Source organism: Pezoporus occidentalis, unplaced genomic scaffold (genome assembly GCF_034315485.1).
Source record: "Pezoporus occidentalis ecotype Australia unplaced genomic scaffold, CSIRO_AGI_Poc_V1 ctg5, whole genome shotgun sequence".
Lineage (NCBI taxonomy): Eukaryota > Metazoa > Chordata > Aves > Psittaciformes > Psittacidae > Pezoporus > Pezoporus occidentalis.
In genome coordinates, this window is record NW_026915835.1 from 1,246,361 (window position 1) to 1,261,829 (window position 15,469).

At 36.5% G+C, this 15,469-nt stretch overlaps 1 protein-coding gene across 1 annotated transcript in view; it reads right to left on the bottom strand.

Annotated features, from left to right (window-relative positions):
• Nucleotides 1-1,004: 1,004 nt before the first annotated feature.
• NAA16 (N-alpha-acetyltransferase 16, NatA auxiliary subunit) overlaps nucleotides 1,005-15,469 on the bottom strand; it is a 63,497-nt gene continuing 49,032 nt past the window's right edge. Inside the window, exons 10-20 of the mRNA XM_062636838.1 lie at nucleotides 11,869-11,941; nucleotides 11,463-11,632; nucleotides 10,977-11,129; nucleotides 9,311-9,439; nucleotides 8,185-8,398; nucleotides 6,812-7,005; nucleotides 5,971-6,079; nucleotides 5,374-5,472; nucleotides 4,650-4,793; nucleotides 3,118-3,215; nucleotides 1,005-2,850 (exon numbers count right to left, since the gene is read on the bottom strand). Of these exons, the coding sequence (XP_062492822.1) occupies nucleotides 2,650-2,850; nucleotides 3,118-3,215; nucleotides 4,650-4,793; nucleotides 5,374-5,472; nucleotides 5,971-6,079; nucleotides 6,812-7,005; nucleotides 8,185-8,398; nucleotides 9,311-9,439; nucleotides 10,977-11,129; nucleotides 11,463-11,632; nucleotides 11,869-11,941 (1,584 nt within the window). The 3' untranslated portion in view covers nucleotides 1,005-2,649. The remainder of the gene's footprint in view (nucleotides 2,851-3,117; nucleotides 3,216-4,649; nucleotides 4,794-5,373; nucleotides 5,473-5,970; nucleotides 6,080-6,811; nucleotides 7,006-8,184; nucleotides 8,399-9,310; nucleotides 9,440-10,976; nucleotides 11,130-11,462; nucleotides 11,633-11,868; nucleotides 11,942-15,469) is intronic.

The window sequence follows — 15,469 nt, forward strand, 5'->3', positions numbered from 1 at the left end:
TTAAAGCTCAAACACTGAAATGCGATTCTGTGACATGAACACCTAGTGTTCATGTATTACAGCACATTTCTCTGGGATGATGTAACAGGTCTGTTAAATTTGATGCCTTTTCTATTTCAAGTTACTGAAAAAAGTGAATTTTTTCAGACTAGTTTAAAAAAAAAACAACCCCACAGACCTTTCCCCTGATGCCTGTTATTCTCCATTATTTTTGTACCCTTCCCCTACCACCCTAGTCTCTCTTTGCAACAGTCTATAGGATTGCCAGGCATTTATCATGCCAAGCAGTTCACACCTGGAATGACAGTCCTAAAGAAAACTCAGCTGTTGCCTCCTGAAGTTCCAAGAGAAAACCAAATCACAACCTGGGTGACAGAAGAATCGAGTTTTTGTATTTTCAGAATTCTCAAAAGAGTTGCCACAATTCTTAGTGCTAATTTCTAGACTATTCATCTACTTCCTCAAGGAATAAACTGTTAAAAAGACAGCCCAGGTATTTTTGCTCAAGCCTGATTTAAAGTGTCAGGCTAAACAGACCCCAGAGGGCTGTTTCAGTCTCACCTCTCTCAGGCTGCAATCTTCTTTTGAAGGCCTAAACTAAATTGCTAGCACTGTGCCATCCCTATAAAAGACAGAAGACCACAGTCACACTTTATGCCTTCACTTTACATGGGCTGATAAAAATGCTTCCCGGGCACTGCTGAGCCAAAGTGAACCCATCATGGACAGTTCCCTCTACCTGCTTGAAATACCTTTGAGGAAATCATTCCACAGCAAATGGCACATGGTGAATACGCAAGATGAAAACATCTTGTCCTATTTCTCAGGGTAGCATGTTACCATATACAGAGGTACAGCTCTCAATGTGCTAAATGATTTTTTTTTTACCTTAACTACTTACAGTTCACATTATACCAGCAAATGTTGCAACTGAATAGAATAAAACTGATGAAAGTGATGGGCTGAAGTCCATAAATATGCAAAGATTCCAAATCAAAGGCAAGTGTGTACAAAATAATTTATTACAGCATAACATATGTTGGCAATATTTTACAGTGAATTTTCCATTCAACAATTTTTAATCTAAACAGATGACACACAAAGGAGAATTTTAATTAGAACAGTTTATTTGTCTTAATAAAATCCCCTCTTCATGAACGTATATCTGCCTTTGAGGGGCTAGTTAATATTACTGAAACTATTTACATTGCAGTGAAATAAAAAGAAACCAAGATTGAATGATTCCATTACAGTTTCCATAAAACCGATTTTCTGTACAAGCCACAGTATAGTTATGTTTGATAGCAGTTTTTATAGAATGTAAAGCTGTGGTACGTAGCCATTTTGTCCAGCAATACTATGCCTTAAATAGGTATATTAAGAGTCAGACTTCCATTTTGATGTGTTGCATACTTAATAGTTAATGCACCAGAATACAAAGTAAGAAAAAGGTTTGTTATGATTTGTAGTCAGCCTCTTTGTGCTCCCTTAAATGGTTTTTAAATGTAAAACATACTCCTCATGTACTATTTGCTTCACAGCACCTAAAACAATAGCATATAGGCATGACAAGTACTGGAGTATTAGCCGTAACTGGACAACTAAGACTTTTAATGGAGGTAATACAGTAAACTTACCAGTGAATTTTTATGATGTAAAGAAGAACTGTATCCCCCATTACTGTACCTTCGGTGTTTGCCCAAAATTGGAGCAGCTTTTTCAACTTAAGTGTCAATAGGTGGACAGATGGGAGAAACCAGAAGGAAGAGGAGGAAGGGGAAGGTGGAACATAGGACAAACAACAGTATCAAATTATGTTTTCTCAGGGAACTGGTTAAGAATACTCAAAAATATTAAACTGACCAAAAACTTATGAAAACAATAGCTGTGGAACACAAGGTAGACAGAATAGTTTTCAAAACGTCTTAGTTTGGAGATTTTGTTGTTCGGGTTGGTTTTTGGGTTGTTTTTTTTTTTTGTTTTTGTTTTTTTTTTTTTTTTTTTTGACACAATCTTCATATCCATCAACACTGGCTCCATATAAGACACACACCTGACAAAAACATGCAAACTCTCAATGCTCTCATTGTCACTGGGCTTCCAAAGAAACCAAAATGACCAAAGATTAAAAAGAAAAAAAAAAAAGGGGGGGGGGGGGGAGGGAGGGGAACCGCAACAGAAAAAACCCTTAAAGAACAGTAAAAGACAAAGAGGGCAATTCAAGCAGCACTTCAGTCTTAATCTGCTAAAAATGCTCAAATGATAATTTATTAACAAGATATGATCACATTTGTCTGTATATGTAACAACACTTACGTGAAAGCAGTCTTTAACATCCATATTTTTGTGAGGGAAGGCTGATGGATTATTAAAAGACTTAAAACTGTACAAGTATAAACATGAAAAATGCTGATTAAGGATAATGCTTACATAAATATTGGCAGTTTTTGTTGGGAGAAAAAAAAAGTAATAGCATAATCCATTTCATTTAACTAACCAAATATTTTGTTTTATACCTTTTAAAGTTTTAAAATACAACCTGGAAAAGTAACCCTGATCTGTATCCAGCCGGCACGTAATGAGAGTCAGCGTTCTGTATACATGTGTGCATGTAGGTATACACACACACACTTGCTTGCACACACTACTTCAAATTTCATTAGAAAGCAAATCATGGTTAATGGCTGTATGATTCACAGATGCAATGCTGCTATCGTCCTCATTTGTGGCAGGCATAAAGGCAGACGTAAAAGGAAACAGTTTATGACATGCTGCTTGATATTCTTCACATTGAGCGTGGCAGCTTCCAAAACTGCCATCAAGCAGTGCCTCAAAAACCTTTGTTAATGTCTGAAGAAACAAAAGTAACAGTTAATAAATGTGCTTTACAATTGTCTTATTACTAAAAAGATGTATTATTAAATAATACTAATCTGAGCAAGCAGGTTCTCTGTTGATATTCAGGTATTTTATAGTTGGGCGACAAAATTTGAAATCTCATTCTTTCAAATACTAATAATTTATCATAATACATGAAGCATATACATTATCCTGCAATTAAGCATACATTATTCAAGAACCTACAGATTTTTTGGCTTTAAATACTGTATTTTTTACCTTCACATTTTTGTCTCTCATGTTTTTATCCAACCTAGTGGCAACAGCAATTGCTTTTTCTTGTCTTGATTTGTCCAGGAAATACATCATCTTTGCACCTGATCACAGAAAGAACACAACAGTTACCTAACAGCAGTCCTAAAAGAGCACTTAGTAGGTAGACACACAGAACCCAACGTGAATTAGGACTTCTTGCAAGCTTTAATAAACGTTCTTTTCCTCCCTTATTCCCTCCTTTAAAACTAGCAAAGCTAAAGCTGCTTTGAAATTTATTAGAAGCATAAGTATCAACTAACACAGGAGATCTGCTTCTGCAGAAGTGTAATGCCTCACTTTACTGAGGATCTGTCAGTCAAGAGACAGTAAGACCAAGCTGGGCTACTAACCTGGAGCCAAGTAAAACAGCTTACATATAAAGAAAGTGTAACACAAGTCTGGTTCTTTACTTGGACTAGACTACGTTGGTAAGAAGACAGACGTTGCATTAACCTAACTATACAGCTTCTTAGACCACAAAGAGTTTATTGAAACTGGCCTGGCATCTCTGCAAAATACCGTGTTGCTCTTTTTATCATAGCTGCTTTAATTTGTCATCTTAATGAATACATAGGCATTTCATACACTTGTCCCAAATACAATGTCCAGACACACCCCACTACGTAATCTACTACAGGAACATAAGACTTAAAAAATAATTTCACTGAAAAAGTGAAAAACCCTCATTCTGAGTATACTGTCTCTTCCTGCTCAATTCCTCAATTATTAAATATGTTTTCCTACGTAAAGCTTCCTAGTTTTTATTGCTTTTTGTGTCCAGAAGGTTTCAGAAAATTGTTAGACTGAGTCTGTGTGGGTTTGAGTTGTCATTATCTAGGTTAAGTTTGACACATTTTGTTTAAAGTCTGGCAAGCTATGGTATGGAAACTCAAAAGCAATTAAAATTCTGCTTGCAATTTTTTTACTAGTAAACATTTTAAGCTAAGAAAACACTCGTTTGTACCCTACTAGCAGCTATGTATAGCTCTTCTGCACAAATAGTGTAAGAGTGCCATGTTTCAACATTTTAATTGTTGACCATGAAGCAGAAAAACAGAAGTAGGGTAACAAGTTTGTCGTGTAATTTTTATTGATGCTGTTGCTACTTGACAAACCTGTGAGAAGGAACAGAGACATTCCAGCTGATAACAGGGAAAAGCACTGCTTCTAATGTATTGGATTTTCTGGTTTGTATTTCCTAATAATTTCAAAACTAGAAGCTGCTACAGGAGCGATGATGTTGCTTCCATATTTGAGTATCTGTGGTGGTTTGATCACACTTTTTTGGAGGTAAGAAACAGGTTCCTTATGTATCTTATAAAAAAGTGAATGAGTTGGGTTTGAATTCTTTTTAACATGGTAAAAGCAAGCAAAAACCCACAATGTAAAAATGTTAATTTCTGCCTTACTGGTTTTATGTACAATTTATGCACTGCAGATTAAGATTCTGGATTTAAGTCATCTCCTTTTCAGGAGCATTAAAAAATTAAACAAACCTGACAGTTGGTGCTGAATGGAGGTAGCATTGTGTTTGAGAAATTCTTCATTAAAACTTTCCAAGTTTTTATTAACAAAGATTTTCTGCATTTCTTGAGTTAGAACCTTGCTCACAATTTCTGGGAGGTTACTATGGTCAGATACTAGAAGGGGGAAGAAAGAGGGAGAGAAGCAAAAAAGCCATTTAAACAACTGTAGACAGTAGTGTGAAACCATAAACATCACTACTAAAATTCCCATTTCTAAAATTTGGGCACATAAACACAAATCTCAGTTCAAAACAGGTCAACACAAGCATTAGTGATGCATTTATAGATAAAACATTCATAAAGTGCAGCAGAAAGTTAACATGACAGGGCACAAGTTCACAACGCGTACTTTGCTTCTGTCAGAATTTCTCCCCCATATCTTCCACTTATTTCCTTAAAACTTAAAAAACTTAAAGAATTTCAGTGATCTCTGGAACATCTACTCTGTGAAATTTAGCCATGAGTTATTTAGTCTACCCAATTAATGGGGAAAGGAGTATAATATAATACAAACACAGTACCCTGTGTAACACAGCCTGTGCTTTCTTAAGTATTAGCATAAAACCCAAACCATTTATTTTTCATCAACAGTTTGTGTTTCAAGTGCATTTACACACTACAAAACTATGTGATTATGTCCTTGTACAGTATAACCTCCTGTATCTTTATACATGCATACTTCCTACATACATACCAGCTTTAGAGAATTTAATCAAGCACTCATGTAGCCATGGGTTATTACTGTCAATAGCAAAAGCTCTTTTGACAGACTGTAACATTAACAGAAACTTTCCTGTGGAAAGGAGAAAACACAAAAACATACGAAGATTAAGAATACAGAACTTTTTATATCAACTACTATTTTACTTTAGTAAATCTTGTACAAACATGAGAAACATCACACAATTAGAAAGGACATTTATTTTTCTCCTCCAAATTGCTTAGTAAAATGGAAATGCCTGCTACTTGAACTCTGGCAACACTACATAACATTCTTATCCATTTGGCTTTGTTTTTCCCTGGATAATTTAAGATCACACTGCAAATATCTTTCTAAAGCATTTATTAGCATATACTACAACTTACCTTGTCTTAGGTTTTTTTAGCTTGTTTTAAGGGTGGCTAAACAAAAATTGTATTTCCCCCTTATTATTATTACATATGATGACAACCCCAGTTTCAGTCAAGTAAATACCTATTCCAGACCACTTTAGGGTACGCTCAGGTAACACAGGCAGCAGTGAAGGGTTACAATTCTGTAGAGCAAAAATAAAATCATGCAGTACTTTACCTTTTCTAAAGTATATTTCAAATGCTAATAAATGTGTTTCTATCTCATCTCCAATAAGATTCTTAAGTGGTATAAGGAATTTAATGGCTTCTTCTAATGGATTTTCTACCTGTTTTAATAAAAACACAGTGAAATTTAAAGCTTAAAATAGGAATCAAATAAAAACTACCACAGACAGTTTCTGCTATTCAGAGCATTTAAATACTCAGAGGCCAAAGGTGAACTGTAGAGAGTTTTCTGAATTAAACTGAATCACAACATTTTATTTGACCACCAAGATTTAGAAGTGTTTACTCATGACTTCATGCTGACAAAGTCAACATCATTGCTAACTCTGGCATGGCTTATGTAATGCACTTGTTGTTATAATTTAGCATTAGGAAACAATGAAATATAACCACCTTAGACAGCACGCTTAAATTTTTGAAGTTAGTGTGATAAAGGAGACAATTCTTTGCGCTTAGAGATATAATGGCTCATGTCTTCAAATTTGGTGAACTGTGAACGTATTTCTGTTAGTCCTTCCTCTATTCAATGTATGAAACCCAGAATTCTTGAAGCAAGAACCATGTTTCTGCTCAGTATCTATTTTAATGAAGGATGCTTAATGTTAAAAAACAAAAACAAACCAAAATTTAAAGTAACAGTATTTTAATAGAGAACTTTGGTTTATTAGAGGAAAAATGTTACTTTTCTTTAGTGTAAATAGACTACACACTTTTGTGTGCAAGAAAGATTTTATAAAAAACACTGGATTCTTTTTAAGAGAACCTGACAGTAATCCCACATTATAGGCTTTTTATGATAATCACATGAATTTAACATGAAAGACCATGCTAACCCTTTCCAGTTTTTCAGGAATCAGCTCTTCCCTGGGCCCACTAGTTTCCTCCTCCTCTTCATCTCGCTTCTTCTTTTGATTCTTTTGTTGTCGCTCTCTTTCTGCATGTTTTCTTTCCTCTTCCAGTTTTGCTTTCTTCTGTGCTCTTCTTTGCTTACTAAGCATTTTTTTCAATTCTTTGGCTGAGAGATTTTCTACAGATCAACAAAGCGACAAACACAAAGAATTTCATTAAAAATCTTTCCTGCAAATGCCATAAGATAGTTCTATGGATACAAGCAAAAACTAGTATTATTTGGGGTGAGAAGAGGTAAAATATTCTGGCATATATTAGCAGGATCATTATAAGAATATTTAGGTTGCTTGCTGTGTTTGGATTTTGACTGGACTAACAATTAGATAAACCAAAAAGGTTTGACAGTTGCATGAAAAGCAGAACACACAAAACATGTTTTCCTACAGGTTCACATAGAAGTGAGGAGCCTTCAGGCTTTCCATTCACCCCTCTTCTCCTTCCTTGCTGTCCTGCTGACCTAACCAGTTTATCCAGTATCATACTGTAGTTTCCACTCTGCTTACCGTGGTGTCTGAGAACAGCTGCACTACTATCATAGCAATGAACAGAAGAACAGGCTGTTGGGAGGCTAATGTATATTTTTTGTGGCTGTGACATCACTATCTCTTCTGGACTAGCCGCCATTCTGAGACAGTGAAGCAAGCATTCTTTCTACCCCATTCACACAGTGCTGTTTTCCCCTGTGCATGAGCCTATTGAATCCCAACGCACAGCAGGCAAATGAACTAACATGATGTGACTTCTTACTCTTCCTCACAGGTTGCCTCAGAAAGTCTGCTTTCCATTTAACACTTGTTTTAAATCGTTTCCTAAATGTATTGATTTTGCTAATACACACCCATGTATTCTTTGATCCTTAAGTTAAATGAAAAATTGTAAAATGTATCAAGTTAAATACACTAAATCAAAATGAAATTATTACAATTCAGACTGCTTTCCCAGAAAATCCACCCACTGCTTCATAATTCATCTGTTAATGACATTTATCTTTTGTTTAGTTTAAATGAATGAATGGCAGAGCTAAATTTGATTTTTCCTCTCAATATTCTGAAATGCCACTCCTCCCAAGGTACTCCTGCTGGGTTCATTCACACACTAGTTTTTTAATATGATGAGAGGAGAATAGAAGAAGAAACCTGTAGCATGTTATCTATGATCTCTCTTCAGTTATCAAATCATGACAAACCAGGAAAAAGTTGTGTATGTTACAACTCATATTTATTCTCTAGCACACAAATTACTCAGATTAATAAGCTTTTACACATGTCATACACATATGAACCTCCATTATGGATACCTGAATTCACTTCTTGTTCTTTGCTTTCATTGGTAAGAGGATTATCATGGAGCTTCAAGTAGATTTCAATTGCTGATTGAGCAGCCTTGAAGTAGAAGGCATGTTTCCTGAGCACATCTTCTAATCTCAGAAGGTCTACATAGGCACGAAGAGTCATCTTTCTCATGCAGTATGTGTGGAAGTCAAATTGATCGTCCGTTATCTCAAAAAAATGCTTCAAATAAAAAAAACAACACAGAACTTTTAGGCACTTCCTCCACTTAGTCTGATTTTTAATTAGATGGAGGTGAATACATCAGTTACAGCTGATATTATTTACAGGCAATATTGCACAGGCATAGCAATGTCCTTATAATACTGACTGTCCAAGAGAACCTCTCAGTAGGAAAGAAAACCCACCCAGGAAAATCTCATTTTGTTAACAAAAGCTATAATGTGATTTTTCAAAGACTTCTGAGAACAATGCTGATAAAACACCCATGTTTTAGTTGTTGCTAAGTAGCACTTACCCTGATCAAGGACTTTTCAGTCTCTCATGCTCTGCCAGTGAGGAGGGGCACAAGAAGCTGTGAGGGAGCAGAGAGAGGACACCTGACCCAAACTAGCCAAAGGGGTATTCCATACCACAGCACATCATGCCCAGTATATAAGCTGGGGGGAGTTACCCACAAGGGGCCAATCACTCCTCAGGTCAGGCTGGGTATTGGTCAGCGGGTGGTGAGAGACTGTACTGTGCAGTACTTGGGTTTGTTTATTTCTCTCTCTATATTATTATTACCATAATTCAATTATTAACTGTTCTTATCTCAACCCACAGGTTTTAGCTTTTTTCCGATTCTCCTCCCCATCCCCATCAGTGGGGTGGTGAGCAAGCAGCTGTGTGGGCTTAAACCACAACAACATGGTATTTTACATCGAATCCTTCTCACTTCAAGTAATTGTTTCTCTACGTAATAGCTAGGGATGACATCTACTGCAATAAATCATCAAATATTAACCTATTTTTAAAAATCACTATATGGACACTTTATATGCAAACAAAATCATGCTGATTACATCAACAAATACCTTCAATAGCGTACAAGAAATACTGGGAAGGAAATTGATGGTGTTTGCACCTACTTACCCTTTCTACTTCGTGACATTTTTTCAAGGCATCACCATACTTCCCTAACCTCTGATAAGCTGCAGCACATTCAGTCTGGAACCACATACACTGCATCTCATTTAGGTTCTCCATAGCAGAAGTTCCTTCCTGAAATAAGGGTCATTATCACTTTTTGCTATTACAATTTACCAGCTGCTTCTTTCACCTACAGTTAGTTCGAGGCCATTAGTAGGAAACAATCAATCCTTCAATTGTTAGGAATACAACAGAAACTGGATAAAACCACCCAGCAATCGAGAATAATTCCTGTGATACACTATGTCTCCCAAGATAAAGGTATAAATTTAAATGATATAAAAAATGAGTAGTATTATCTCAACAAGATTAGTGCCTAAACATTTAACTCATGCTTGTAAACACAATCTTACTTTCATAGTTTGGGGGCAGAAAACAACACTATTTTTAAAAAACGTAAAAGTTCAGCAAATAAGTTTTGTTGGGTTTTCACCCCCCTAACAGGCAAGTGGCATCTACTAGTTTACTTATCCACCAATATACTTACTGCGTTATCATGTAGTATGAACAACTTAGTTTTAGAAGTTCATAGTCTAAATAAATGAAGTTGTATTTTTACTTCATACTTTTTTCAAGGAAAAAAATCCTAGGATTTATTCTTTCTAGTTTCAATGCTCTAGATTAAGAACAAACAAACTGGAAGCATATTCCACACATCACAAATGCTAGCCACCAAGTCTTCACATCAGTCTTTATATTAGAAAGAAAACCCTGTTCAACTCACATTTATTTATTTACGTAAGATCTATCCTATGTTACCACGTAGCTATGCTAGAGTTCTGTGTCTGCTGCTCTAACACAATGTACACAATGAGTTCTAGTGACTTTCAATAATTCCTAGAAATATCTAGGAAGAATGGATTCAATTTCAAGTATTTTCACACCTAAAATTAAGGAGATAATTCATTTATGTGCTCTAGGAAATCCCACCAAGTAGCTTCTTCATAGTTAGTTACATAAATGATATGGAAATCTTGGTCCCCAGCACAAGAGGGGCATGAGCCTGTTACAGCAGGTCCAGATGAGGGCCATGAAAAATCAGAGGCTTGAAACACCTCCCCTGCAAAGAAAGGCTGAGAGATGGGTTTTTCAGCCTGGAGAAGAGAAGCTCCAGAGAGACCTTACTGCAGTCTTTCAACATGTAAAGGGGACTTATAAGGAAGACTAAGACTTTCCACCAGGGCCCCTTGTGACAGGACAATGAGTAACAGTTTTAAACTGAAAGAGAATAGGCTTATATTGTATGTAAGGAAGAAATTCTTTACTTTGAGCACGATGAGACACTGGCAACAGGTTGCCCAGAGACGTTGTGGATGCCCCAACCCTTGAAGTGTTTGAAGTCAGGCTGGATGAGGCTTTGAGCAACCTGATTTTTGAAAGGTGTCCCCATCCATAGCGGGGGAGTTGAAGCAGATAATCCTTAAAAGGTGTCTTTCAACCCAAACAAGTCTATGATTCTATACAGTTATTTACCAGTAAGAGCATTATCTTAAAAATGAACACTAATAGAACACAGTTTGGGGTGGGTTTTTTGGTCAGGAGTTACATGAGTAAAAAATAAACTGCCAGGTGCAAATAAACCCTCTCTTTGCTAAAGCAATGTACTTACCCTCGTGAATTTAGAGCACATCTCCTCTGCATCCTTGACCATATTTGCTCGCAACATGTATTTAGCACACTTAGAATTGATAAATCTGTCTGCAGTATCCAAAGACTGTGCTTCATCCATCCATTTGGCAGCTTCCTTGAGGTTACCTACATGCTGTTAAGAAGAAATTAAATAGTTAACTTTCAGTACAAGCCTGCTATTGACCGACTCCTGAAATCTATAGCTATTGGTATTTGCCTCTGAGAAATAACAAAAGGCAGTGTTACAATTTGCTGTAGGTTCTGACTCGCTTTGCAAAACCTAGACAAAAGGGTTTTCACTGTTTTCCTGACAAAACAATGCTCAAAGAGAAACCCGCATGAAAACCAATGCCCATAACCACTGCTAACTGAAATACTAGACACACAGCCACACCAGTTTGATGTGGGCTTGTTTTTTTTTAAATATATAAACTAGGTACTCCACATAGCCAAAACAGCTTTTTACCTTGTAAATTTTTGCTTTTAAGTAGAAGAGTTCTATCAATGTTGGAGTGCTGGCAATTGCAGTATTAATGTAATCCAAGGCCAGAGAACACTGTCCAAGTTTGTCAAAGTGTTGTGCCAGGAAATACCGAACCCAAAGCAGTGTCGTTGGGGGCTCTTTCTCTCCGTTTTCTGTAACAAAATCGAAAAAGTCACAGTAACCAGTAAGGTTGAAGACTGCATCTGAAGAACAAACACAAAATACAAAGCTTGGCAAATTCAGCAAGTATTTCCTTAAGTGAATTCATTCACTAGAAGCTATTACAACTACTTTCTTGAAAAGTATTAGCACTCCAACAGTTCTTGATAACTGCCATAAACAGTATTAGTGATTACAGGGTAATTAATAGAAGATCACAGAAACTTACCACATGTACTAAAAAGATCACAAGTTTTCAAAGAGGTTTCATAACCTGTAACGAGTTCTTGGATTGTAGAAACCTGCATATAAAAAGAAAAATCACCGCAAGTTATGCTTTACTATCATGTTTATAAATTAACACATTGAAAAACAGATGAGCAAAATCAGAGAAACTATATTAATTACTTGATCTGGAAAAAATTGGATGTATCCTCACATAGTCTACCTCACTTCTCACCAGCTTCCTTTGATCACCCATTTTAACTGGTGATAGGGCAGGGAAACAGGTGTAATCTTTGGCAGCTTACAGAAAAAAGTAAGGACATTTGATTAGTATTGATTTTAAGTTGGATTTTGGAAATTTTCTTAATTTATGTTACTAGCTCTTAAGTGGCCAAACTGAGCCAACTGAAGAAAGGTGCTTTGGAAAAGCCTCTGCATGAACTTACCATAACAATATAGAAGAGGATTCTGTGGTTTTCTGACAGGCTGATGTGTATGATTAAAGAATTTTTTTTTTCTCCTTGAAAAGGTGCTGTTGCCTACAATATGGGCTACCTCTTTTTACACAATAATGTCTAGTCTATACTGATTGATTTAAGGCTAATACTTTCTGAAATCAGACCTTGTCAACAACGTTGTTGTTTATCCGGAGGTTGAAGACTCAAAATTCACCCAAGAGTTTTGAACTCACTATACAAGTTTGATATCTATAATACATACAGCTGTTAGTATCAGTGCTCTTCATGACCATGAACTATTCCAATACCAGGCCCACGACTTACAACTGCCAGGTAGTATTCTAAGCATTTTATGAAATGCTCAACCTGTTTTGTAGTTATATTCTAAACACACCTGCCATATCCAGCAAGCAACCAGCCTCTTAAGGAAACAACGCTAAAGAAAGCAAGCAGTACGACTTATGTATGTATGTACCCAAAACACAGAAGGGACTTAAATAAGATCTTACTGTAAGCATAGCAGGATAATACCTACATTAGCCAAGTAGGTGAAACCTATAGATGGTAAAAACCTAAAACTTCAATGGTTAAAATATGATCCTACATTAAAAAAAAAAAAAAAAAAGTTGCATGACTAAAATAAGAAGTATTGTGAAGAGAGTGAAATTTAAAAAAGCAGGATTTGACAAAGCACACATCCAAAGCACTTTAAGATATACTCTGGGAGAGGAGAGGAAGAGAAAAAAAAAATCTTGTTCTGGAAGATCAAAGTACACAATTTGAAGGTTACTACTTCATTTAACCTAATTCAGCAGAACAGGCAAGAAATGCCAAACATTTGTTTCAAAGAGAGCAGAGACGGTGTCACACCCAAGTAATACACAGCCAGGGGAAACATCAGAAATGTAATAAAAGGTATAAACATTCTAGAAAGCTCTGGGCAAATCTCGTAAGAAATTGTTTCTGGCAGCAAAATCTCATCAAACACAATAAAATGTTACTAGACCTCAAATAACTATGGAGTGATAAAGGACTCTAAAAAAGTCACAAATAAATGGACAAAACCAAATAAGTGCATTAAGCTATTGTCTGGCCTCAGACATCTATTTACTAAAAGAAACCTTCAACAATATCAGAAAAAAATCTTTGAAGATTCTCTTCTCTAAAATGAGGTTAAATGCAAAAGTAAGCATCTGCTTCAGGCAGCAGACTTGCAGCATATATGTGCAACAGGGTAAGTGTTACTTCCTTGTAGCTTAAAAGTATTCCCAAAGTTATTTTCATCTAGCTGTCAGTAAGCTCAAATTCCTTTAAGACCAACCAGCTTTGCTAGACTGCAGGTGAACGGTGCAAATGTAGAAAGACCCTTTCCACACCACTACACTATGTATGATTTTTTTCCACTACTGTGAACTTGGAGCATGGCTTCACAGCTGGACAAGACCATGCTATCACCAAAAGAATGGTGCCACCACCTTGGATCCACATGTCCCTGCTTTGTAACAGCAGTAATGGCTCTATCCAGCGTTACAAGTGATTCACTCCCTTCTCCATCTCAGGGTACAGAAGCGGAATTACTAGACCCATCATCAGGGAGGCTGGCAGAAGACAGATGTGGGATTGTGAGTGAAATAAACAACAGTGAAATGAAATTCTCCGATCTCCAGGTGATGGAGAATACTAAACTGTACTATGTTTTAAACAATGCCAACTTCTTTTGAATTCAGAACTCTGCAGTGGGTTTGGCTTCTACAGTCCAAGAAAATACACTGGGAATGTCATTTGGAAAACTACTTTGAACGATACGTTTGGAAGCAACTATTCAGTGAATGCAACAGCTACAAACAATGCAAATCAGGTAGTTTGCTTACTGCAGATGTTCTTGATGGAAATGACAGTATCTTTGTTTCTCATGACTACTCAGAATCTTTTTCCTCTCTTTTTATGCTTATGCTTCATCCTCTTACTAGTAATTTAGGAAGATAATTTCAGGTTCATGTCCTGCTTCGGGGAACAAATTATCTGGAAATATGAACCCCAATTTCTGCATCATATTAGCTGTAGATTTAGTAGTAAAAATCTGTCTCTTGGATTTACTACCCTCTATTATCCGTATTCTACAGTCACCACTGCCATCTCAGAGGCAGTAATATTTTACTAAACATTACAGCATTTTTCATAAAGATAATTTTACAGTTGCTAAAAACAATCAAGCTGAGGTATCTGGAAATACCACGATGCTGACCACAAGTTAATTTCAAACAGCATTACTCTAGGGAAAAAGAAATTTTGGTTATTCCCTTGGCATAGATCTGAAAAAACTGAAGGTATTATAAAAGCATAACTGAAGACATCAACAAATCTCAGGTTTTATGACAAGAACTGGTGCCACCAGTTTCCAAAGCCTCTTGAAACATCAAAATTCAGACTTCTAACCTTTGAGTTTTGAATCACACAGGTCACTACCTACAACTTTCAATTTCATTACAAAATAACAAGATAAGCATATAACTTCGTACCAAAGAAAAACCAGAAAGCTGGTTCAGAGTTCTGGAGAAGGCCTTTGATGACATTTTGAACAGGCTTGCAGCTGGACTGTGGCACACAATAACAGTACTAAACCACCCCTTTCTTCAGCTGTCTCTTCCATCATCAGTCCATTTCTGAGACAGTAGTAATTAATCTCTCACACACACAGAAAAAAAGCTAACACAAAAAGCTGAACCCACTAAATAATGAAGAGAAATACTACAAAGATTTGGTTCCTTGCTTTTCTTTTGGTGCTATGCTCTTCACACCATTCTAAACAGAACCTTCCCCAGAAACAGCACTAAGAAAAGCTCCAATACAATGACAGCACAAACAAGAACATCTTCTGAAGTAGTATTTCTCGAATAATTTGGTTTCAAAGCTACTTCTGGTCACAGAGGCCCCTTCACAGCCTCCCTGAAAAGGGTTACATAATTACTTGTGATAGAAAAGAAAGACATGCAGCTTAGCTAGGAACTCACACCCTCTTCTCTAGGTCCCTAGAGACACTGTGCAGGTGGATACCAGCTTCAGAGCCAGTTAGGCTCTGCACACATCTGCAACCTGAAGTCCCCATCTCTACAAATGAAGATGCTTAGATGTGAACTTTCAGTCCTG